This window comes from Lynx canadensis, chromosome A2 (assembly GCF_007474595.2).
Source record: "Lynx canadensis isolate LIC74 chromosome A2, mLynCan4.pri.v2, whole genome shotgun sequence".
NCBI lineage: Eukaryota > Metazoa > Chordata > Mammalia > Carnivora > Felidae > Lynx > Lynx canadensis.
The window spans coordinates 80,381,057-80,407,554 of NC_044304.2; the positions used below are offsets into that span (position 1 = coordinate 80,381,057).

A 26,498-nucleotide genomic window follows, 5' to 3' on the forward strand; every position below is an offset into this window, starting at 1 on the left:
GAGCCTGCTTGAGATTCTCTCTCTCTCTCTCTCTCTCTCTCTCTCTGTCTCCCCTCACTGCCCCCCGCTCCTCTCCCATACCCATGCTTGCTCTCTCTCTCTGTTTCTCAAATAAAAAAATAAAAATAAAATGAAATCATGTAACTATTTTGGCATGATTACAAGACAGAAAAAAAGATGATAATGGATGGCAAATCTGTGCCTAAAATTGAACATGTGAGGTCTTAACAACTGTTGCATCTCTAATTCCTCATTGGTTTTGTTCCCTTTTCACACTTTGTTATGTTATTCATTGTGCTGATTATCAAGAGGCTTAATATCTATAAATATATTTGAGCCTGAGTATCTCAGAGCCTACCATTCAACCATTAGGAATCCTTTTCTTGATATTCCAGTGATTAGAATTTAGGTTTATAACATCGTTATCAGTCAAGCCCACCATTTAGGAAAAGATATGCATTTCTGAGAAGACAATGCACGACAGATTTTATTTTAACTCCCCACTTCAGGAAGGATGGGTTAATGTTTAGAAGGATATTTAACAATCATCTGCAAGATGTTATAGATTTCTCCCAGATAAGAATGGAAGTTATAGTTGTTTTTTTGTTCAAGTGCGCAAAGGCTTTATTGGAATTGGGATTTGTATTGACAGTAAAGGGTTATAGAGCCGCACAGAACAGGAAACAACTTCAAAATCATTACTGTCACTCTCCTAAAATCTAGCAGATAATTCCTGTCATAGAAAATTTCTGTCTCCTGAACATGTTTGCTTCTAGTTTATATACTTTTGAGATGACAGTTCTCTCCTCTCCCAAGTCACCCCTGTCTCCAAGCCTTGTAAATTGTCATTTTATCTTGCAAAGCAGTTTAAGAATTGAGCTAAACTCTTCATAGTGTAAACTATGGCTTTCAGTGTTTCCCCTTCCATAGCAAGGAGATGCATTATATTGGTTATTGATAAACATAAGAGACATTTATTCCAACCCCATCAGTTGTGTGAACCAACTATCCTAGAAGGCAAAACCTGGGATTTATTTATTTAATGACGTTAGTTGAGATCCTGAATCAGGTACTGGGATGGGCCTTGTCAAGGTAACAATAAGCGGATCAGGTGGTGACTCCGCACTCACAAACTTATGGTCAACTGGCATAGATAGATGTTATTTAAGAAAAGAAATTTACACAAGCATATACTGCAAATTATAAAGATTATTAAGAGAAAAGTACAGGGGGCTATGGGTTTCTAGCAGATAGGCTCATCTAGTGCAGATGGATTAAGGAAGAGTTAGTTATAGTTTTTAATTAAATTATAATGTCTCTATTTCATGATACATCAAATTGGTCCTTTGAAAATTAGTTCTACCTAAAGAAATTAAACTGTAGAACGTTCAATTCAGAAGCACTAATATTCTTCCTGAAATCATTTTAGCCAAAGAGACTCCATTAAGGAACCCAAATCATATGTTCTTACCTTTTTTTTTTTTTGCTATGAAACATTAAAATCTTGAAAGAATTAACTTAAAACATTTCCAGCAAATTTGTAGCTAAGCACTTAACTTGTCACATAGTGCTCTATATGTCACCCTGGATTCCTGTGTATAACATGCATTTAATGGACTAGATTTCATGGGGGTTGCTTCAAAAATTGATTCACATGCTGATGTTTTCTTGGTTTTTCCACTTGTTTTGCCTTATTTTTACTTGCTGTTTTTTCTCTGCCTGCAGTTTATATTGGTCCATCGTGTCTCAAATTCTGTTCTGGCAGAGGACAGTGCACTCGACATGGTTGCAAGTAAGCATTTAAAAATAATGATTATACTTCTTTTTTTTGATTACGTACTTTATATATTGAAGCCACAAGTCATTTTAACTTGTTTTAATTTCCATTTTAGGCTTTTGAGGTCTTTTGAAGGCCAAAGTAGGATACTCCAAATTGAATTTAAGCATAATAGAACATTAAGTGTGTTTTGTAAGTAGAAATTGATGAATAAATAACTTTTCTATTAAGCTAAATTGTAAATAAATTTAGCATACCTCATGTAAATTTGTGAACAAATTTGAATTCTTCACAGTTTGATGACTGCCTTTTCTGTCTTTGGTTACATTCTTCAATATGCTATTGAAGCTATTGAATATGCTTCAATATTTTAATTCCTAGCATGCTTTGTAAATGAATTATGAAAATCATTACTGACCCATAAACCCAAGGCTAAAGGAAACTAGAATGAGCCAAATTTAGCAGTTTGATAAGAAAATTCATCTTTGAGTATAATTCTGCAATCTTACTTACCTTTGAAAATCATTTGGGTCTTCAAAATGATATATAAAGTATTTTACATGATAATGATGTTGAATATGAAATCTGAAATTATATATAAATAGTTAATATCTAGTCACCACTGAAGCATTGTGTTATGTTTATAACGAGAATTGGTATTCATATGTATTATGTCATTCCCATATTAACATTTAATTATAAAATATTTGGGAGATTCCCAAAACCACAGACAATCTCGGTTATACAGCTAAGTTTTCAACAACTGATCATCTAGTTTGTCTCTTCTTGTCCTCCAAACAAAAAGAGTAGTAATTAATTAATGGAGAACTCATAAAAGGAATTTCTGCCTGATCATTTGGAAATTATATGTATGAGGCAAGACACTTGTCAGCACTGAGAGTAGAGGGTCACGTTAACTTCTTAACTATGTTGCAGTGAATTTAATTAACAAAGAAGTCACTCTGCACAATAGAAAGTATTAAAGAATTGAAAAGTTCCTATTCATATTCCAAAAGTGAAGAGGCACCTAGTGGCTCAGTCAGTTAGGCACCCAACTGTTGATTTCGGCTCAGGTCATGATATGGTTCATGGGTACGAGCCCCACGTTGGGCTCTGTGCTGATGGTGTAGAGCCTGTTTGGGATTCTTTCTCCCTGTCTCTGTGCCCCTTTCCCTTTCTCTCTCTTTCTCTCCTTCTCTCTCTCTCTCTCTCTCTTTCTCAAAATAAATAAATAAACTTTAAAAAATTATTTAAAAAACCGGTGAATATGTGTCTCTGTGCTTTTGAATAAAACCACCAACTCCTACCCCAAAAGACTGACTCATTAGATCTGTGAAGCATTATCTGGTGTTTTCCTCAAGTTATTATCTTCATCTATTGTCCATATCCAGGCCATCCTCTCCTTAAGTGCATTTCAAATAAAATGAACACAAGAATGCCAGACATCTTTGTAATTCCTGAAAGTTGTCCTGAAAAGTTCTGAAAACAAATTATCTGAAATGACAACTGCTTTTATTAATGAAAATAGAAAGTGCTATTTCTAAAAACAAAAGTGCTATTTCTAAAAAACCCATCTATAATTACAGTAATTCTACTTCATACTTCATTTTTCGTGTACAATAGCCTGTTAGCATTCAGTGGTTTTATTAAGGCAACCACCTGTGTCACTCATGATGGATGCAAACAGAAATCTGAATGGCCCTGTTATGCCTTTGGGCATTGGTTTTTTGTTTGTTTGTTTGTTTGTTTTTTAACACCATACATCATTTTGAACAATCATGGCCTTTTCCTCCTTCTAAGGTTTTGCAGAATATTTTCACCAGTTATAACTTGAGGTTTTTTTCCCTATTTCTGATGACATTTTACATAATATTCAATGGTTTTGTTCATCTGTGGCTGCACTGTTTGACTACTACATCCTTTTTAAAAAAATTTTTTTTAATGTTTATTTTTGAGAGAGAAAGAGACAAAACCTGAGCAGGGGAGGGAGAGAGAGAGGCACACACACACACACACACACACACACACACACACACAATCCGAAGCAGGCTGCAGGTGCTGAGCTGTCAGCACAGAGCCCCATGCGGGCTTGAACTCCCTAACTGGGAGATCATGACCTGAGCCGAAGTCACATGCTCAACCGACTGAGCCACCCAGGTGCCCTGGTGACTACTACATCCTTTTCCGGCAATATATGCTTTGTCAAGCATGAGCAAAATTGCATAGAAAAGGAATTTATATTTGATACCATTTATTTCTCTTAAACAGATGCTTGAATTTGGGGCCCCTGCAGCTTTGTTTCTCTTCTCATTTTGCTCCCCTCATCACTGCTATTATTTGCTACCAGGATTCCACCTCTCCTGCCACCTAACATGTTTTTGCCTGTGTGCAATACTCAGGCCTGGATTTCTAAACTGATAAGTCTTTATTCTGATAAGCCCACCCCTGTTAGAGGTTCTAGTGAGAAGGGCAGAAGGCATCCTTTTATCTTGACATAGTACCATAATGCTACACTTGAGGATGGGTAGAAAAACCTGCAGAGGCTATATTTAGAGTCAGGAGAGCCTCATGCCATTCCTGAAATCTCCTGTTACCCTACTGTTTCACTGCAAAACAAAGACTACAAATGTATTTTTAAATATATGAATGGAATCCTTATCAACATTTTATCCCAATTATATAACTTTTGATTAAAAGTACACTTCCAAAACCACTAAATGGGAACTGACTCCAGTGTGAGTCTTCTCTAAATGATCACCAATTTCTGTCCAAACAGTGGTCCTAAGAAGACACATTTAAGATACACAGAAATGCATTTGCCCTGAAATGCCATGGTAAACCACATATAGTTCGCCAATGTCAAAATGTGTCTTCTTTAGGTAATTTGTTTATCCTTCTTGGAAATTACTTAGCTATTCACAGTTTAAATCAATGAGATAACATGGGAAAGAAGCAAACTGTGTGAGGCTTATTTACATGCTCCATAAATACTGTTTTTCTTTCCCAATCCCATCCCTAATGCCAAGACAACCTTCAGACTTCATGCTGTAGTAGGGTCCAACTTCCTTGATAACATGATGACGACTGTAAACCTTCTCCCTCAGAATATCCAATACACATTTGATACACCAGTGCTAAACAAGTAGCTTTCAAAGTTATGCCATAATATCACTTCATTGGCCCTACACTGCTTTATAAATGCTTCCAATTTTAGGAAGTTTTGAATGCTTAGATGAACACTCCTTACCCCACCCAAAAAAAGACACCAATTTTATTTTATAATGGGTGATATAGTATATATATAGTGAAAAAGAAATAGTACAATGAAAATAAAGAATTTAAAACTAATTCCTGATATGTAAATGCCTTAGAATATAAGAGGTTTCTGATATTCAACTAGTGAGTTATCTGTGATGAGTGTCCTAATATAAATATAGTAGAAAGTGGGGCGCCTGGGTGGCTCAGTCGGTTAAGCATCCGACCTTAGCTCAGGTCATGATCTCATAGTCCGTGAGTTTGAGCCCCGCATCAGGCTCTGTACTGATAGCTCAGAGCCTGGAGCCTGCTTCAGATTCTGCGCCCCCCTCTCTCTCTCTGCCCCTTCCCCACTCACACTCTGCCTCTCTCTGTCTCAAAAATAAATAAACATTAAAAACATTTTAAAAAATATTTTATATATATATATATATATATATATATATATATATATATATAGTAGGAGACAAGTTGTTGTGTGGGGTTTATTTTGTTCTTTTTCTTGAAGCACTACTAATTTGGGATTCCACCGTGGGGCAACACAGTTCTGCTAAGGACATCTATCTTGGTGAAGGTGTTCACATTCCCTTTATAATGTCAACCTAAGTTTGAAATAAAGATAGATTTAGTTTCCAATCTTTTCCAAATATTTCAAGTAATTTCTATCACAAACATAATGTGTATTTTTACATTTGTTCTTAGAGGAAATTTATTCTAGATATCTTTGGAAGTATTTTTTATTTATTTTTTATGAATTTAATGAACATCATTATGAATAAAATTATATATGTAATAACATAACTTTTACAAAAACTTTACATTGGAAATGTGCACAGATGTAGATGCATTCACAGATGAATCACTGGCATTGGTTAAAGATGAGTGCTGAATTATTGTTTTAATCAGAAGCTTTTTATAGCAGGGCTGTGTAAAGACTATATTCTTTTGTAATATTTCAGTCAATTGACTTTATCAAGTCTTCAGATTCAGTATTTTCCAGAGACTAATGAGCCTCACCTACCATTCAATCAAATGCTGGCCCCTGGACTTCCTCCTCCTTGAATTAGATTCATGTACCTCTGTAAGGACCAACAGCTTAAGATATTATTTCGTGATATCTTGGGGCGCCTAGGTGGCTCGGTCAGTTAAGCATCCGACTTCGGCTCAGGTCATGATCTCACAGTTCGTGGGTTCGAGCCCCTCATTGGACTCTGTGCTGACAGCTCAGAGCCTGGATCCTGCTTCAGATTCTGTGTCTCCCTCTCTCTCTGTTCCTCCCCCACTCATGCTCTGTCTCTCTCTCCCCTTCAAAAATAAATAAAAACATTTTTAAAAAAAGAAAAATAGAAGATTCTTTTAAAAAAAAATATTTTGTGATATCTCTTTCAGGTGTGACCCTGGATTTTCTGGCCCAGCCTGTGAGATGGCATCCCAGACATTCCCAATGTTTATTTCTGAAAGCTTCGGCAGTTCCAGGCTCTCCTCTTACCATAACTTTTACTCTATCCGTGGTGCTGAAGTCAGCTTTGGTTGTGGTGTCTTGGCCAGTGGTAAGGCCCTGGTTTTCAACAAAGATGGAAGGCGTCAGCTCATTACGTCTTTCCTTGACAGCTCACAGTCCAGGTGAGTTAAGGCAGGGTGGAATACATATAGAAACCAGATGCTAATGATTGAATTTAGATCTATTTATTTTCCTTTTTTTGTTGTTGTTGATATGTACATCTTTCAATTTTTAATCTAGAGAGAGCTTACAGTTAGTTGCTATAGGGTTAATTTGTCCTAGTTTTTAATAAATTAAAAGGCTTACTGATGACTTTAAGATACTAATGACTGACTGGTTTTTAAACATATGAAATGTTAGCATCAAAACTGTGTTCTTAAGCCAAGGGCTAGTTAATTATTTATGTAGTTTTATTTATTTGACAGCTTGCAGAGGCTGATTAGATTTATTCTACATCTTCCCTTCCCCCAGTGCCTCATAAATAATGCAGTAAAGGAATGATTGGCATTTTAAGTGTATGTACACAAGTGCATAGTATACAAGTATGTATAAATATATACTCATGTTTTGCATGGATATATCTGCATATAAACGTGCATTGACCTCATCTTCTACACATATTCATACATCTCACAGTGAAATTACTTACATTTTATAAGACATGAGTAGAAACATGCAGCTTTTCAGTAATTCATTTAAATTTGTTTGAAATTCTTTATAAGCCAAAATGAACATTATGATACAAATGTTTATGCATACGCTAATTACAGACAATTCATATCTAGGTTTCTCCAGTTCACACTGAGGCTAGGGAGCAAGTCTGTTCTGAGCACATGCAGAGCCCCTGACCAGCCTGGTGAAGGAGTTTTACTGCATTATTCTTACGATAATGGGATAACTTGGAAACTCTTGGAGCACTATTCATATCTCAACTATCATGAGCCCAGGTACGTTGGAAAGCATTTGGAAAAATGATTAGAGTGATATCTCCTTCCTGGGGAAGTCATCAGTCAACTGGTGTAGATCAGATATTTTTCCATTGAGAGATGGTGAGGACAAAGATTAATGTGTCTTGTAATAAAAAACTAGCAAGCCACATTCTTCTATTTCATTTGTCTTACTGATTTCTGATAATTTGAAGAAATTTGTTCTCATATTTTGAAATATACATCTAAGGGAAATACTTTGATGCCTAGGAAAGAGAAAAATAGTTAACACTATTTTCCTTATTCAACTATACTGCAGCCTATTAGATATGATTTTGATATGACACTAAATTATAAACTCTGTTAACAACTATTTGTTAGCAATACATTATAATATGTTATAATAAATCATATGAGACAATAATTCTAAAACCTGATAACAAGTATGTATTTAAAATTTGCATGTAATATGTAGAGTCCCTGCCAAAGATTGAAGGGTGAGGATATTTTTAAAGTTCTTTCTTCAGGCCACTTCTGTTTTTCTTTAGCTTATACATTTCATAATCTATAGTTGCAATTGTGAGATTTAAGTTTTACTTGAAGCAGAGGCATCCTTCAATGTTGTCAGAATAGTAATCACCACTGGTGGTACATTTTTAGCAATGCCCAGAGGGCTGTCTCCCCTTCTACGACAGTATTGACCTACACACTGAAATTCTTTAAAAAATTGCACAAGAGGAGGATGGGAAAATTAAATACCACTAGAAGAGGTAACACTATAGCTACATTCACAGTTAGTGAAGAACTAACACCATTTGCCTTCCTGGAAGTACATTTTGATCACAGGGAAATATGAAAGAGAGCAAGGGTTTTGGGCACTGAGGTTTGCATTGGCACTGTGGCAAAAAGACAGGGGCACTGATGCTAGACTTTATATACTGAAAGTTGTTGCCTAGAGCAGTCCCTATATTTAAGTGTTTGTAAACAAATGAGAAATTTAATTTTCATAGAAAAGAAAGTAGCATGTAACAGAGAAAATAGCTAACAACTGTTATGAGTTGTAATTGTTTACATTATAAAATTTTAAGAACACATCAGATGTGTTGAGTGTTCCCTGTAAAAGTAAGTGAAAGGCTAACCTCAACTTTCTCACTCAGTAGACAATATGAATACCAAAAACACACTTCACAGACTCTCCATAGAAAACATTAAAAGACAATTAAATGAAAAGCAGGTTGATAATAATGAAAGCAGGACGAAAATATCACTGTCCTAAGTTAACTTGGTCTAAAACACAATTTTTTCTAACAAAGATGGACAGCTCCAAAATTCAATAATCAATCTTTATCATGAAATTTAATTAATCTTTGTTGATATGAAAAATAATTACACATTAAATGTGCTATTGCAAAGGTGCATTTAATCTTGCCTGCCATTTGACAGCAACATTTTTCTTCTAAGCAGAATCAACATGGCTTTTCAGAACTAGGTATGTGCATAGCTTGAAAGATTAAGATCCGAGGGGAGATTTTTTTTAAAAAGAGAACGTGGTAGAGGTGTCAAGAACACCTTTATTTTCAATTGTATGTACGTCTGCCCATGAGACTCTTCCTCCATCCCCCTCTTTCTTACAAATATTAATAAAAGTGACATGGCAGAAGTAGAATTTGATCTATTCTGGATACTAAATTATATTTTACATGATAAATAATACAAACCATGTAAATTCTTCACAGGAGAGTTAAATGTATCTTGATGCCTTTAGCCATTTGCTGTATTTTCTTCCGTCTAAATTGCTGCCTGTAACTACTGTCAATTCCATATTGTCCCTTCCTGCCATGGCTGTTCCAAAATGAAGTATGACCCATAAATTAGATATTCTAGTTAGCTAACCACTGTTACTTCCAGCCAATTTCTAATAATTCTTTTCCCTATGAGTCACTCAGTAAAGAACCCTGTCTGCTTTCTATTTATAAATTTTAAAGCCTGTACATTTATCTAAGTTAATCTTTTAATTCAAACTGACTAGAACGTCATGAACTAATTGGCATTTTCAATGTAAAACTTTATGTCACCGCTGAAACTAAAATTATTCTAGATTTGTCTTAATTATAGGGCTTGTTTCTTATTCTAAAATTTTTATAAAGCCTATTTTTATTTTATTTTTGTTTTGATTGCTGTATTTGATTACAAAAATGTATGAGCTTAGTATCTACCCCAAAAGGAAGAACGATACAGAAAGTTGACCCAAATCCCTGGGTTCCCATCCAGGAATCTTCTGATCAAATGGTTCCAAAGGTATTGTAATGAGCTGATGCCATATGCAGAGTGGTGGAAACAGAGATTCCCACCCCACCTCATGATAGGAAGTAATTGTTAAGAGTACAGGCTCGAGAGCCATGCTGTCTAGGTGCAGCTCCTGGCATTGCCACTTAAAAGCTGCTTAACATTAGAGAGAATATTCAACCTTTTTGTGTCTCAGTATTCAAATTTCCATCAGGGTATAGTGACAACGTGTACTTCATTTATGCAGTAAGAATTTGTTGAGTTTTTGATATGTGCCAGATACTATTCTAGATGCTAAGACATGATAGTGAAAAACCAAAAAGTATATGTGACTTTGGCATAAGGATATTATTCCAACTTCACAGATGAAGGTGCTGAGGAACATAGAAGTTGAGTACCTTCCCTGCAGCTGCAAAGTTATTAACCATTAGGTGTCAGAGTGGGGACTTTAACCCAACAGTCTGATTACAGACCTGTAGTCTTAATATCATTGCCAAGGAAAATATTGGTCATTTCAATTACTGTTATCACACACATGTATGTATATGCACTAAAATAAGGAAATAAAGGAAAATAAACTTTAAAGTTGCCTGAAAAATTCTACTTTTCAGTTTTTTGGTTTTTGGGGTTTTTTTAAAGAAAGAGAGTGCACACATATAAGCTGGGGAAAGGGGCTGAGGTGGGGAGAGAGAGAGAGAGACAGAGAGAGAGAGACAGAGAATCCCAAGCAGGCTCCATGCTTGGCACAGAGTCTGACATAAGGCTTGATCCCACAGCCCTAGGATCATGACCTGACCTGAAATCAAGAGTTGAACAGTCAACCACCTGAGCCACCCAGGCACCCCTCAGTTGTTATTTTTAAATTATATTTATTTTCATCAGAGAATAGTAATTGCTTTTAAAATTATTATAAAGGAAAATTATAATTTTCTAATAACATGATGATCAAATTAAATGATTAAATTAATGCATGATTTTTTTTCATTATTGAGCCAGTTTGAATATAGTTTAATTAATTTCTTTACATATTTGGTATGTTAATATAAATAAATATAGTTATTTGACTATTTAATAAAAATATTTAGAAATTAAAGTGAAAATTACTAAAATACTCAATTTAAATTTTATTCTTTCCTTCTAATAAATTCACATGGGTAAAAAAAATTCACAGATTTAAAGTTTTTAAGACCAAAAGTATTTAAAAGTATTTAAAAACCATAAAAATTACTGCTCTGTCTTTTTAATTTAAGCACTGTTTTTAAATTTATATTTCTATATTTGAATAATGATTTTTCCTTATTTAAAAAGTACATTTTCTCCCATTGCAAAAAATTCTGCCTGTTTTTTACTGGTCATTTGTATAATTAATAGTGATGAAAATCATGTTATTCTATCCCATATTTCCATATACAAATTATTTAAAGAGAAAATAGGCATTATTTTTAATAACTCTACATAAGAAATTACATTTCCATGGTTTTAACATTTCTTGACACAATAAGAAGAAACATAATACAAATATGAAAATCAATCTAATTTCTAATTCATTCCAGCCTTAGACACTGAAGTTTTTAAATAATTTGTTTCTAAGTTACCCAACTAGTCACCTGTCTTAGGGAGCTTTCCTTTGCTCACTAGGAAAAAGACTCAGTCCCTTTAGCATGTGTTTACTGCTAACACCTCTCCTGGTGTTTAATTGTACATTGATGGAGACAAATGTTCCATTTGCCATTTGCTTCATGTCTCACCTTGTGTATGGATGTGAGCAGCATGGAATGTGATTTATGGAGCTTTCAAGCAGATGTCGTTGCAGTGGCAATTAATGTATGGTTCCTGCTGCTGTGTACAGTAATTGCTCCTGGAAATTAGATATTATTCTTAATTTTCTTCCCCATTTGTCACATACAGGTTTGTTGTCATGGCCACCATGACACAGCAAGTCACCTCATACACTGTGTTCAACTGACGGGAATTAGGAAGGGCCGCAGTTCCAACCAGCCTCAAACTGTAATATGTGTAACAAGATGCCCAAGCTCCTTTTTCAGACTAAGACAAATCCTGCCACTTTGACAACAACTGTGTTTTATTGAGTTAGCTTTTCTGAAAGCAGATGAATGCAAGCAGTCACATTTTTTGATGGGTTTGGAAGACTTTGTTTGAGTCAGACACGAAATTGGAAATCTCAGAAGAATGTTTATAATAGTGGGAGAACTATTTTTTTAATGCTATACTACGAGAAAAAATATGCTGTTGTGAACGTTTGTATTTTAAGATACCAAAGTAATCTGAATTTTTACTTTTATTTATTTATTTATTTTTAGAATAATCTCCGTAGAGTTACCAGATGATGCAAGACAGTTTGGAATCCAGTTCAGATGGTGGCAACCGTATCATTCTTCCCAGGGAGAAGATGTATGGGCCATTGATGAAATTATCATGACATCCGTCCTTTTCAACAGCATTAGCCTCGACTTTACCAATCTTGTGGAGGTCACTCAGTCTCTGGGATTCTACCTTGGAAATGTTCAGCCGTACTGTGGCCACGACTGGACACTTTGGTAAGAATTTCATCTCTGCTGTTGTTATAATTTACATTAAGGATTGGAACATAAGAATGATCTTCTGGTTCACCCAGCTCTTACTCATTTGCTGACAAATATTTACTGAATACGAACCATTTCAAAAGTCATTATTATGTCTACAGGTAAGATATCTTGGGAAGCAGAACTGAAAACAAAATACTGATAGATTTAAATAAATGTAAAATTTCACCATAGTTTTTAATCTCAAATTTTTATTTCCCACAGTTACATATAAAACCCCTCTTTAAAAAGTGTTAATAACTAAAGTCACTACCATATTCTCCCTTCATGGAGGCCCACCACGATCATGGTAAAATGTGAAATCACTCTAATGACTATTTTATTAAAATACTACTTCTCATGAGTAGTTCTGTGTTCATGCTGTCTTACATAAAGTCCAGGAGGTTTTTTCATCTTTAATTTATTAACTAAGATCTCCTTTTAAATCCATCTTATTAAGCAATGTTGGACCAGTAACTCATATAGTTAATGTTGTTGGGGTTTCAGGATTGTGGGATATCCTAGTCAAGATAACCCATCTTAGATTTAACCCCCCTATAGGCAAATGCAAGCTTAATTATACAATAATCAGTAAATAAGTAATTTAAGACTGTGATTAGTACTTCAAGAACATCAGTAGGATGACACAATAGTGATTAACTGGAGTTGGGAGGCGGCTACCTAAGGTACAAAGGAGGAGACTATGTTCAGATAGTTCAGATGGTGGATATGATATAGTCCACTGATTAGAACAGAGAAGAAAAAGGAAATTCTAGCCACATGATGATCTGATGGAAGAACATTCCACCTAGGAAAATTTACAGTGCAAAGGCTCCAGACGTGAGAGTGACCATGGTATATTCAAGGATCAGGAAGCCCAGGGAGGGAGGGAGCAAAGGTGAGGAATAGACACCAAGAGTTGTGCAGAGTCCGGATTATGTAGGGCTTCTAGGCTCAGGGACTCTAGATTAAAACTCAAGTCTACATTATTCCAAAACCCATAGCCTGCACCAGTGTGCAAACTGCCCCTCTGTGGGTCCCTTCGAGACTTTAAACATGATTGAGGAATAATTTTCTAAGAGAGTTTTACTTTCTGTGGAGTCATGGTCAGACCAATTTAATTTCTCCAGACGAATATCACTGAAAGCTCTTCACTGCAGTTGTCTCCAGAGAGCATATCATAAATGACCCATCAGTGACCTTATCATAATGAGAGGTAAATTTTACACACCGTTGCACAGAAAATTACCTTTGATGGGAATTGTGCATGGAACTCACATCTCATACACAGCAGGCTAAAATTCTAGCATCAAAATGACAGCTAATGGAATGGAAGTGCAGCTGGTCACTTTTGCTGCAAGCACTGTGGAACTAGATAGAATGAAATTTCTATATGGCAAAGTATGAAAGGTTATATTACGTGTTTTCTATCTGATAGCCTCCAATGCTGGTTTTTATGGACATTCTTTCTTAGTCCTAGAGCCTTCACAGAAAACAAAGAGGTGACGTAAAATAAGAAGATGCAAAGATGTAAGCCAAAATGAGATTTCTTAGAATTATATGCTTCTGAAAATTTAAATCGACCTGAATTAACAGCAGTTCAAATCGGTCATACACCATAAACTGTATCCCTCAAGATTTGTGTGGTAATTTTTTTTCCAGCACTTTTAATACAACAAAGAGTCATATCATGAATGCAAGTCCTGTATCGTGTTTATTTTCATAAATAGTTAACATCTGCTCAAATAAACTCCAAAGTTGCTGAGCATTTTAATTCAACACTTGGGTTGAATGCATGATAAGAGCAGTTTAATTTCTGTGCTTTGATCAAAACCCTAAGAACAATATCCTTTCACACAAGTCTGATGAATATTCTTAACCCACCACTGCTTTAATTGGTGGAGATACATTTACTTTGTGAAAATACAATCACAGTAATTATAGAAAACCATAAGAAAATATAAATAATTGTACAATCCCCATGGGCACCTTAAGCAGCACCGTGGGAGTTTTATTAACAACCACATGTGAGCAACCAGATTTGACTTTCTGATCTTCTCTGAAACGCGAAGGAGTTGTCTTGGTTATGAAACAACAGAGTACACTCTGGCAGTGATAATGAGACTAGAGAAATACATTAACCACTTTAATAAGGACATGAAAAATTCTTGCTGCTCATTAAAATGAAACAATGTGGAAGATCTCAAACTGTTCCCATTTTCTTAGCCAATGAGTCAGAATAAAGCCCCTTTTAATGACGTTGTTTTCTCTTTGCTGCTGTTGAGGAATATATTGTTCAAGTTCAACATGAACTCACTTTGGCAGTGTGTTTCAGAAACACTTGTTACAATATTGAAATTCAGGTGATGGTATTGACCATTTATCCTAACCTCTAGTCCTAAAATGTTATAATTTTAGTGTAAGACCTTTGGAGCATATTACCTTATTAACTAAACATTCTTTGAAGATGTTAAGTATGTAGCCTCAAACCTTCAATGACCCTCTTTCTCTCAAGGGAAATTTTGAAATGTATACATGTTCTCTACAAATGGCTGGTGTTAAATTAATTATTGTTGGCTTTTCCCAGCTGTGAGTTCATTTGGTTCTTATTTTCTAACTCATGACTTCCCATGTGCATGGATTGTTGCTGCTGAGTGTTCTCCAGGGAAAACTTGGACAATTGCTTTTTCATTAGAAGAATTACAGTCAATATACTATAAATCACTTTACAGTGTGTCATCATAGAGCTCTTTTTTTCTGTAGATAAATGAATTGCTTTTAATTATTTGTAGTACTTTCCTTTCTTCCATGCATGGTATCTGCTATCAGAACCTCTATCTGCTTTATGTTCTAAAAATAGCCTTTAAAACTTCTTATATATATTTTAAGATCACTAAAGGCATCATTTTAATTGAGGTTTATTAAATATTATCTGACTAATACTATTAGTGACATTACCAAGGGACATTGACATTCCTCTGTCTAATCTGGTGAGGTATACAGGTGGTAAGGACATTGCTGTCATATATATAAGGTTTCGGTGTCAAAATGTATACAACTGCAAAGGATGGTTGTTATAGCATATTAGAATTGGCAGTTGGTTTTAGTAGCAGAGATAAAGAGTTTTCCAGACAAGCAAAAGCTGAAGGAGTTTAGGGGTGCCTTGCTGGCTCAGCCAGTAGAGCGTGAGACTCTTGATCTCAGGGTTGTGAGTTCAAACCCCACATTGGGTATGGAGCCTACTTAAAAATAAAAAAAAGCTGAAGGAGTTCAGCACCACTAGGCAGGCCTTACAAGAAATATTAAAGGAAATTTTGAAAGCTGAAGCAAAAGGGCACTAATTAGTAACAGAAGAATCTTTGAAAATATAAATCTCATTGTTAAAGGAAGGTATATGGTTAAATTCAGAATACTGAAATATGGTAGTGATGGTAGTTAAATCATTTATAAACCTAGAATGAATATTAAAAGACAAAAGTAGCAAAAATAATGATATAATAATTTGTTAAGGGCTACTCAAGATAAAAAGATGCGAATCGTAAAATCAAAAACATAAAACGTGGGTAGAGGGAGTAAAAATGTGGAGCTCTCTAGTATACATTCAAACCTAAGTTATTATCAGATTAAAATAGACTATTACAAATATAAGATGTTTTATGTAAGCCTTGTGGTACCAACAAAGCAAAAACCTGTATAGTAAATATACAAAAGAGAAAGAGAAAGGAATCTAAGCATACCACTATGGAAAGTTACTAAATCACAAAGGAAAAGAATAAAAATTAAGAAAAAGCAAACTAATGAATTAAAAATAGCTGGAAAACAATTAACAAATGGCAATAGTAAGTCCATACCTATCAATAATTACCTTAAATGTAAATGGACTAAGTGTTCCAATCAAATGACATTGAGTGGCTGATTGAATAAAAAAAATAAGATCCAACTATATGCTGGCTACAGGAGACTGATTTTAGCTTTGAGACCACACACAGACGGAATGTGAGGGGATGGAAAAGATATTCCATACAGGTAGAAGCCAAAAGAAAGCAGGGTCAGCTATACTTATATCAGACAAAATATGCTTTAGGGGAAAAACTGTAATAAGAGACAGAAAAGGTCACTATATAATGAGAAAGGGGTCAATCCAAAAAGTGAATATAATGTTGGTAAATATCTATGTGCCCAACATAAGAGGACCTAAATATTTAAAGCAAATATTAACTGACCTTAAGGAAGAAATAGAAAATAATAATAATAGAGGGCTTAAATAACCCACTTACAACAATGGATAGAGCATCCAGAAAGAATATCAATAGGAAAATATTGAATCTAAGACACACTAGGCTAGATGGACTTAACAGATATTTACAGAACATTCCATCCCAAAGCAAAGAATACATATTCTTATCAAGCACACACAAAATACTCTAAAATATTCTCCAGGATAGATTATATGTTAGGCCACAAAACAGGTCTTAATAAATTTAAGAAGATTGAAATTATATCAAGCAACTTTTTCTACCACAATGGTTTGATACTAGAAATTATTTGCAAGGAGAAAATTAGAAAATTCTTAAGTGTGGAGATTAAATAACAATCAATGGGTCAAGAAGATCAAAAGAAAAATTAAAAAATATCTTGAGACAAATGAAAATGGAATTACAGCATACCAAAATGTATGAGATGCAGCAAAAAGCAGTGCAAAAAAAAAAATTCATAGCAATAAATGCTTACATTAAGAAACAAGAAAGATCTCAGGTAAACAACCTAACTTACACTTCAAAGAAGCAGACAAAGAAAAACTAAGCCCAAAGTTAGCAGAATGAAGGAAATAACAAAGATCAGAGCATAAATAAATGAAATAGAGATTAAAAAGACAGTAGAAAAGTCAATCAGTGAAAGCAAGAGTGGCTTTTTGAAAAGATAAATGAAACAGGCAAACCTTTAGCTAGACTCCCCTCTCCCCCAAAAAAGAAAGAAAGAAAAAAAAAAAGAACTCAAAATTGGAGTTGAAGAGGGATTACAACTGATATCACAGAAATACAAAGGATCATAAGAGAACTGTAAACAATTATACACCAACAAATTAGACAACCTAAAAGAAAGATAAGTTCCTGAAAACATTCAACTCACCAAAACTAAATCATGAAGAAGTAGAACATCTGAACAGACAATTACTAGTAAGGAGATTGAATCCATAATCAAAAACTTCCCAACAAACAAAAGTCCAGGACCAGACAGATTCACTAATGAATCTACTAAACATTTACAGAATAAGTAACATTAATTCTTCTCAAACTCTTCCCCAAAATAGAAGAGCATGGAACACTTCCAAACTCATCTTATGAGTCCAGCATTACCTTGATACCAAAACCAGACAAAGACACCGCAAGAAAAGAAAATCACAGGCCAATATCCATGATGACACAGATGCTAAAATTTTCAACAAAATATTTGAAAACTGAATTCAACAATACATTGAAAGAATCATACACCGTGATTACATGGGATTTATTCCAGGGATGCAAGGATGGTTCCACCTGTGCAAATCAATCACTGTGATGTACCTACCACAAACAAAAGTAAAGATAAAAATCATATGATCATCTCAATAGATGCAGAAAAAGCATTTGGCAAAATTCATCATCCATTTGTCATAAAAACTCTCAACAAATTGGGTATAGGTGGAATGTACCTCAACATAATAAAGGCCATATCTGAGAAGCTCACAGCTAATATCATACTTTATGGTGAGAAGTTGAAACTTTTCCTGTAAGATCAGTAACAAGACAAGGATGCCCACTCTTGCCACTTTTATTCAGTATAGTACTAGAGGTCCTTGTGGGAGCAATTAAAAAAAGAAAAAGAACTAAAAGACTCCAAATCAGAAAGGAAGAAGTAAAATTGTCTCTATTTGCATATGACATCATATATATACATATATATGTATATATATATATATATATATATATATACACACATACACACACTTTAAAGACTTCACCAATAAATTGTAAGAACTTTAAAGACTTTAAAGCCTTCACCAATAAACTGTAAGAACTTTAAAGACTTCACCAATAAACTGTAAGAACTGGTAAACAAATTCAGTAATGCTGCAGGATAAAAAATCAATTGTTTATATACTAAAAATAAACTAGCAGAATGAGAAGTTAAGAAAACAGTCCCATTGACAATTGCATCAAAAAGAATAAAATACCTAGGAACAAATTTAACCAAGGAGGTGAAAGACAGGTCCGTTGAAATCCAATAAGATAATGATGAAAGAAATTGTAGAAGACACGAATAAATACAAAGACACTCCATGTTTATAGATTGGAAGAATTGATATTGTTTAAATGCCCATAGTAGCCAAAGCAATCTACAGATTTAACGCAATCCCAATTGAAATTCCAATGACATTTTCCAAAGAAATGGAACAAACAATCCTATAATTTTTATGGAACCACAAAAGACCCCAAAAGCAATCTGAGCAATATAACCAAAGCACTCATGAGAAAGAAGAACAAATCTGGGGGCATTATACTTCCTGGTTTCAAACTGTATTACAAAGGCACAGTAATCATAATAGTATGGTATTGGCATGAAAACAGACACATAGATCTACAAAGAACAGATTAGAGAGCTTAGAAATAAACCCATGCATGGGTGTAAAAAAATATTCAGGAGCACCTGGGTGGCTCAGTCAGTTGGGCATTGGACTTCGGCTCAGGTCATGATCTCACGGCTCTAGAATTTGAGCCCCACATCGGGCTCTGTGCTGACAGCTCAGGGCCTGGGGCCTACTTCGGATTCTGTGTCTCCCTCTTTCTCTGCCCCTAACCCACTCGCATTCTGTCTCTGTCTCTCTCAAAAATAAATAAACATTAAAAAAAATTCATTTTTCAAAAGAGCCAAGAATGTTCAATGAGGAAAGGACAGTTCCTTAAGTAAATAATATTTAAAAACTGGACAGCTACATGCAAAAGAATGAAACTGGACCACTATCTTACACCATACACAAAATAACTCAAAATATGAATTAAAAACTCAAACATAAGACCTGAAACCATAAAACCCCTAGAAGAAAATATAGATGGTAAGCATCTTGACATAGATATTTGCAGTGATTTTTGGGGATATGACACCAACCAAAGGAAACAAAATAAAAAATCAACAAGTGAGACTATATAATACTAAAAGATTTCTTCACAGCCAAGAAAACCATCAATCTATGGAATGGGGAAAAATATTTGCAAGTCGTATATCCAACAGGGAGTTAATATTTAAAATGAATGAAGAATACATACAACTCAATAGCAAAAAAAAAAAAAATAAGATGATTAAAAATAGGCAGAGGAAGTAAATAGATATTTTTCCAAGAAATACATGCAAATGACCAACAGGTGTGCAAAGGTGCACAAATCACTAATCATCTGAGAAGTGCAAATGAAAACCACAATGAGATATCACCTCACACCTGTTAGAATGGCTGGTATCACAAAGACAAAAAATAACAAGTGTTGGTGAGGATGTGGAGAAAAGGGAACTCTCGTGCTCTGTTGGTGGACATGTAAATTGGTGCAGCCACTATGAAAAACAGTATGGAGGTTCTTCAGAAAATTAAAAATAGAACTACCATATGATCCAGTAATTCCACTCCTGAATATATATCTAAAGAAATGAAATCATTTTCTTAGAAGATACATGTATTCTCATGTTTCATGGCAGCGTTATTTATAATATCCAAGACATGGAAACAACCTAAGTGTCCATCCATGGATGAATGGATAAAGAAAATGTGGTTTATACGTACAATAAAATATTTTCAGTCAGAAAAGAGAAGGAAATCCTACCATTCATGGTAACTTGGATTGACCTTGAAAAAAACTAACTCATGGATACAGAGAGCAGATTGGTAGTTACTAGTGGTGTGGTGGCTGAGGGGGGCAGGAGTGGATGAAATGGGTGTAGGTGGTCAAAAGGCACAAATTTTCAGTTATAATATAAATAAGTTCTGTGGGTTTAACATACAGCATGATGACTAGAGTTAATAGTACCATACAGGCATACCTCAGATATACTGCAGGTTCAGTTCCAGACCACCACAATGAAGCAAATATCTCGAAAAAGCAACTGACATGAATTTTTTGGTTTCCCAGTGCATATAAAAGTTATGATTACATTATACTTAGCATATTAAGTGTGAAATAAATAGTATTATATCTAAAAAACAATGTACTTACCTTAATTTGAAAATATTTTATTGCTAAAAAATGATAACCATCCTCTGAGCTTTCAGTAAATCATTATCACTGATCACAGATCACTACAACAAATCTATTAAAAATAATAAAGCTTGAAATATGTGAGAATTACCAAAATGTGACAAAGAGACACCAAATGAGCAAATGCCACTGGAAAAATGGCTCCAGTAGAACTTCACTTGACACAGGGTTGCCACAATGTTCAATTTGTTTAAAACAAACAAACAAACCAAAAAAACATATCTGGGAAGCACAATAAAGGAAAGCATAATAAAACAAGGTATGCTTGTATTGTATATTTGAGAGTTGCCAAGAGAGTACATCTTAAAATTCTCTTCATAAGGAAAAAAAAATTGTAGCTATGTAAAGTGATTGGATGTCAACTAAACATTGTGGTGATCATTTCACTGTAAATACATATATCAACTCATTGTGTTGTATACTAATACAACGGGGTATGTCAATTATATTTCAATAAAAACTAGCAAAAGTTAAAGTAAAATAGATAGAAAAACATAAAATTAAAAAAATAGAAAAAAGAAAAGCTATAGTTTTCATTTTTCATGATGCTTGAGGAGAAGCAGATTTAATTAAAAGAAGATTTAGAGACCAATGAGACATAGAAATGTTGAAAGGCTTCCTAGGTACTTTCATGGGTGTTAAAACAGAAGTTACTCATTCCTTGTTATGTCTAATTTTGTTTTTTTAATTAAAGCTCTCTCTTTTCTTGGGACACCTGGGTGGCTTAGTCAGTTAAGTGTCCGACTCTTGATTTCGGCTCAGGTCATGATCTCACCGTTTGCGAGGTGGAGCCCATGTCGGGCTTTGTGCTGTCAGCACAGAACCCACTTGGGATTCTCTCTCTCCCCCTCTCTATCCCTCCCCTGCTCACTCTGTTGCGCATTCTCTCTCTCTCAAAATAAATAAATAAATTTAAAAGAAAGAAAAAGCTCTCCCTTTTCTTTATGCAAGAAAATAAATAGCACTTGTCATGTTAGGGTCAGTTTTTAGGAAGAGAAATTTCCTTAGGTTTGTCCTGAAAGTAGAGAGAAAATAAAAGAGCAACACACAAGAAGTGAAATTAGCTGTGAATAACAACAGGCATGAGAAAAAAAGGATAACATTATGTGGTATTTAGTGTTGTGCTGGAGGACTTGGGAAGCCTGGTTTTTCACACGAGCCCCAGGTGGCATGGTCAGCCCTGGAGATGCAGGAAAATAGAGGTATAAAAGGAAGAGAACAGCTTTAGGGTGAGTGTCCCATGTAATGAAATCCTCATGTTGGAAAAGCCTAATTTTTTTTTGATTTGTCAAAATTTTATTAATGTTCAGTCTAAAAGCCTTTACACCTGTGGTATGCCAAGTCATAGGAGTTCTTAAAGAAGTTACCCTTTAAGATTTGGTCCTTGGCTTGGAAGTTATGGGGCCTTAGTATTCTTTTGTTAAGCAGTTTGGAGAATTCCTGATCTTGGTCCAGGGCTGGTAATATTGTGCCATTTTCTTCTCCCTCACAAAAATCGTTCTCAGTAATGTTGAAAGCAGTCAGGGAAACCTGAGTGTTCTCGTGAATTTGCAATCTCAATTTTATCAATGCCACCAGCTTCTTCCATTAGAAGACACAGCCAAGTGAATTTCTTTAGGATTTTCTTTCATTGAACATCAACCTATATCTTTTGTAGAGATTTTGTCAGTTTAAATAGTTTACTAGTAAGCCTAGAGTTTTCTTGGGATTATTCCTTACAGGGACAATTACAAAGAACAGTAAATCAATTTAAATTGTGTGCTGAAGGAAGCTATTTGGGGTGAGGTGGCTCCCAAGAGCCACTTCAACCACCATTTCACAGTAAATGATTGTTCCAGGAAGCTTAGCAGATAGATAAAGTAAATATATTGAGTAACAAACTGAAAAGTCACTTACTGCTTTTTTCAGCAGCTATTTAAAGAGTACTTTCAGTACCCAGGAGTATCAGTGCCTCCAACAAACTGGTAATATAATTGAACATTCCCCTAAATAGATTTATAAATGACTTTCTAAAATAGAGTCTACTTTTTAGGCTTTTCAACATAAGGATTTCATTACATGAAGTTTTTCATTCACTGATAGACTAATTTATACATTTGACTGGATAGTGATTGCACTACTGGCACTATTTGTGCTGGAGGAAGCACAGTAGGTTTTGGAGATGAAGATAGAAACGTCTTTTATTTGCAGAGCTTACATTCTGGAGGGGAATAACAACAGTAAACAAGTAATCATGCATAATAATATTTCAGGAAGTGGTTTGTGCTGTGAGAATAAATGAATGGAACATGAGGTAGCATAAGTGGAGAGTGAAACTTTTTTAGGTAAGATAGTCAGTAAAGCCCTCCTGGAGGCATTAGAACAGAGCAGAAGAATGAAAGACAATGATGTAAAAGGGTGCAAGGAAAGCATCACAGGTGGAGAGAACAGCAAGAGCAAAGGCCCTGAGGCAGGCAAGGAGATAGATTATATTAGTACCTTATAGAGCAATATAGCGATTTTGGAATTTATCCTAAGTGTTATGGGAAGTGAGTAAATAATTTGTAGCAGAGGAGTAATATAATGTGATTATATTTAAAAAATAATTGTGGCTGCTTTTTGGAGAACAGATGATAGAGGGTAACAGGTGAAGCAGTAGAAGGAGCTCAGCTTGGAGGCTAACAGTGTCATCTACATGTGCTTATAATGATGCTAGGAACAGAATGATGTAGTGGAGAAATGGACCACTTGAAGATATATATTGAAGGACAAAGCCATAGGACCTGCCAAAGAAATGAATAAAATAGCCATATGCCAAGACTCATGTCCTGTTGATGTCCACATGGTTGATTTTTAAGTCATTTATTTCTCCAAAGTTAGATTTCCCTAAAAAATCTTCATTTGGACTAAGTAGTAGCTAAGTGAGATTTTGGAAGTAAGAGAGTAAACACACCACTAAAGAAATTAACCAGAGAATTCTACATTTGATGATTTAGATTCATGGTATGTGTGGTTTGTTGAAGTAGAAGTTCAATAGGCTGAGAAAATTACTTTCTATGGACAGTGGTTCATGAAATCTCCATGGTAGGCCCTGGGTGACCTGGCCCAGTTGACCATCCCAACCACCGTGGTATTCCTTCTCTCTACTCCCACCAAGTCAAGCTCTTTCTTCTTCTAATACCTTTACATTCTCTCTGCCTCTTCCTAGGAAGTTCTTTCATTAGTCATTTTGGGCACATGCCAGGGCCTCAAAGCTTTTCAGGGGCCTGGATAAAGTCCAGGAACTGAGGAAATGAATATTATCTCAAAAATATGATAAGCAAATTGCAAAAGTAGGATTAATAAATTTAAATTAAATATCTACAAAACACAATATATGTTAACTCCCTTAACTGCTAAATTTAAATATTCATAAAATTTCATGATATTGGAAATAATTTTTTGGTCAGATTCCTGAATGTGCTGAATAATTACAACCAAACATAAATTACATGCATCACTAGTAGCAAATAAAATTTAAAGGCAAAATTATAAAATCTATTTGGAGGTTTTTGTAATGAAAAATATATAATGGATGTGGGTGTATTTTAATATGTTTGCCATGATGTGTAATTGAATTTCCAAAGATTAAAAGTCTTACATTTTTTTTAATGTTTATTTATTTTGGGGCAGGGGAGGGGCAGAGAGAGAGGGAGACACAATCTGAAGCAGGCTCCAGGCTCAGCTGTCAGTACAGAGCCCATCACGGGGCTTGAAGTCATGAACCGCAAGATCATGACTTGAGCCAAAGCTGGACACGTAACCAACAGCTACCCGTGGGCCTGAAGATCCTTTAAAAGTCCTAAAATGACCCTGCTTAACTACACTCTAAATAATGTACATGGCTGCACATAGTTGGAAGGGTAAAAAAAGAATTTCAAAGATTCCTCATGTATTTTTTTCTCTTGCCTCACCTTTGATTGCCAGTTCAACAAGATAAAATAAGGAGTGCCCTAGCTATTTCGAAATCCACAAGCTCTTAATTTTTTTTTGAGTATGGTTGACACACAGTGTTACTTACATTAGTTTCACGTATACAACAAAGTGATTCACCTTCTCTATACATTATGCTATCCTTACCACAAGTATAGCTACCATCTGTCACCATACAACACTGTTATAGTATCATTGACTATATTCACTATGATGTGCCTTTTATTCCTGTGACTTATTCATTCCATAACTGGAAGGCTATATTTCCCACTACAACTTTTTTGAAGGGCAACTTCGCAGTAAATGCTCATTTTTAAAATTTGCTTTGACCCAGCAATTCTGCTTCTAGGAATTTATCTTAAGGAAATAATTGGACCAGTACACAAAGATATATAAGAATGCATATTATAGAAGCATTGTTTATAGCAGTGAAAAATGGAAGCAACCTCCAGAGAGTTCCATAATTGGAGATTGGCTTATTCTCAACATTTTTTCAGTGTGGAAAGATGTCAATGAAATAGTTGTGAAAAGAAAAAAAGAACAGGTTTATTATGATTTTGTAATAATTTTTTTAAAAGAAAGAGAAATGAGGGTGCCTGGATGGCTCCGTCAGTTCAGTGTCTGACTCTTGATTTCGGCTCAGGTCATGATCTCATGATCTTGGGGTTCAAGCCCTGCGTACAGCTCTGTGCAGTCTGCTGAGAACCTGGTTGGAATTCTGTCTCTCCTCTCTCTCTGCCCCTCCCCCTGCATAGGCTCTCTCTTTCAGAATAAATAAATAAACTTTAAAAAAAGAAAAAATAAAGAAAGGAAAGTGTTTATGTGTGTATAAACATAAGGAAGTCTGGAAGTATTTATACGAAAATGTTAGCAGTGATCATCTTTAGGTAGTAGGACTGCAAATTTTTACTTTAAAAAAAACCAAAAACTTCTTTATTGTCAGATTGTTGTTTCCAGTAAATGTAAACTTTGTATAATCCACTAAGATAGCATGGTTATTTCTGTTTTGATACATAATATTCTAGAAATAACAAGTGAATTAAAACTGCCTCCTTTAATTCCATTATATCAACAAGATTGTCAACTCCAGCAAACGTTTCTTTGATACAAAAACAAAACCCAAGAAGAGATGATATTAGAGAGGCTTAGATTCATTTACATGTCGTTTTGCAGATGAATATACTTTTGAATGGCATCCAACCAAAACCAGCTTTGAGTTGCTCTTCTGTTGTTGTGGAAATAAGCCCTGCAGAGGCATTCTTCTCTGTGGGGTCCTTGAAAATAGTTGAGTATTGCTTCAGTTTTTAAGAAATGTAAATACTGGTGCATTGTCTTCTCTTGTGGCATATTGGTAGTGAGACTTCAGACACTGTTGTCTAACTTATCAAACTATTCTTAAAGAAATGGGATCAATTGTTGAAAATGGCTCAGTCCCTAGGTGAATTTGCCTTGAAGGAACTTTGTGTTGGGGGGGGGGGGGGAGAGAGAGGGGTATTCTCTCACTTTGTGTTGGCTGTGTGTATCTGCCTTTCATATAAAAAAAACCTTTTTTATGGAGATTTGAAAGAGCTTCTGGGGAAATGCAGGAAGAGTGATTTCTTTAAGTGAGAATAACTTAAAAACTTTGTGTGCATTACCGCATGTAAGGAACTATGGTTTTGTAAAACTTGCCTTCTGCCCAATTGAGAAACCTCACTCATGTGCTCATTTTATTTAACATTCTTTAAGTGCCTTTAATGGACATGGTATAGAGGAAAGGACATCAAAGTAGAAATCAGAAGGCCTAGTTGCTAGCTTTTTAGTAACTGTGTGACCCTGGGGTCAGCAACTCAGCCTCTGGGTTTTTTTTTTTATCTCCATTACACAGTGTTAAGGATCCCTGATAGCCTTCCAAATGGCCTCAACTCGATAAATAAAGTAACCTAGCTGTTGGAAAAC

The 26,498-nt window shown here is 35.0% G+C and overlaps 1 protein-coding gene across 1 annotated transcript in view; it reads left to right on the forward strand.

Moving 5' to 3' along the window:
* The window catches only part of RELN (reelin), a 532,864-nt gene that overhangs the window by 361,929 nt on the left and 144,437 nt on the right, over positions 1-26,498 (forward strand). The window contains 4 exon segments of the mRNA XM_030307797.1: positions 1,726-1,792; positions 6,422-6,655; positions 7,319-7,480; positions 12,067-12,303. Coding sequence (XP_030163657.1) covers positions 1,726-1,792; positions 6,422-6,655; positions 7,319-7,480; positions 12,067-12,303 — 700 coding nt within the window.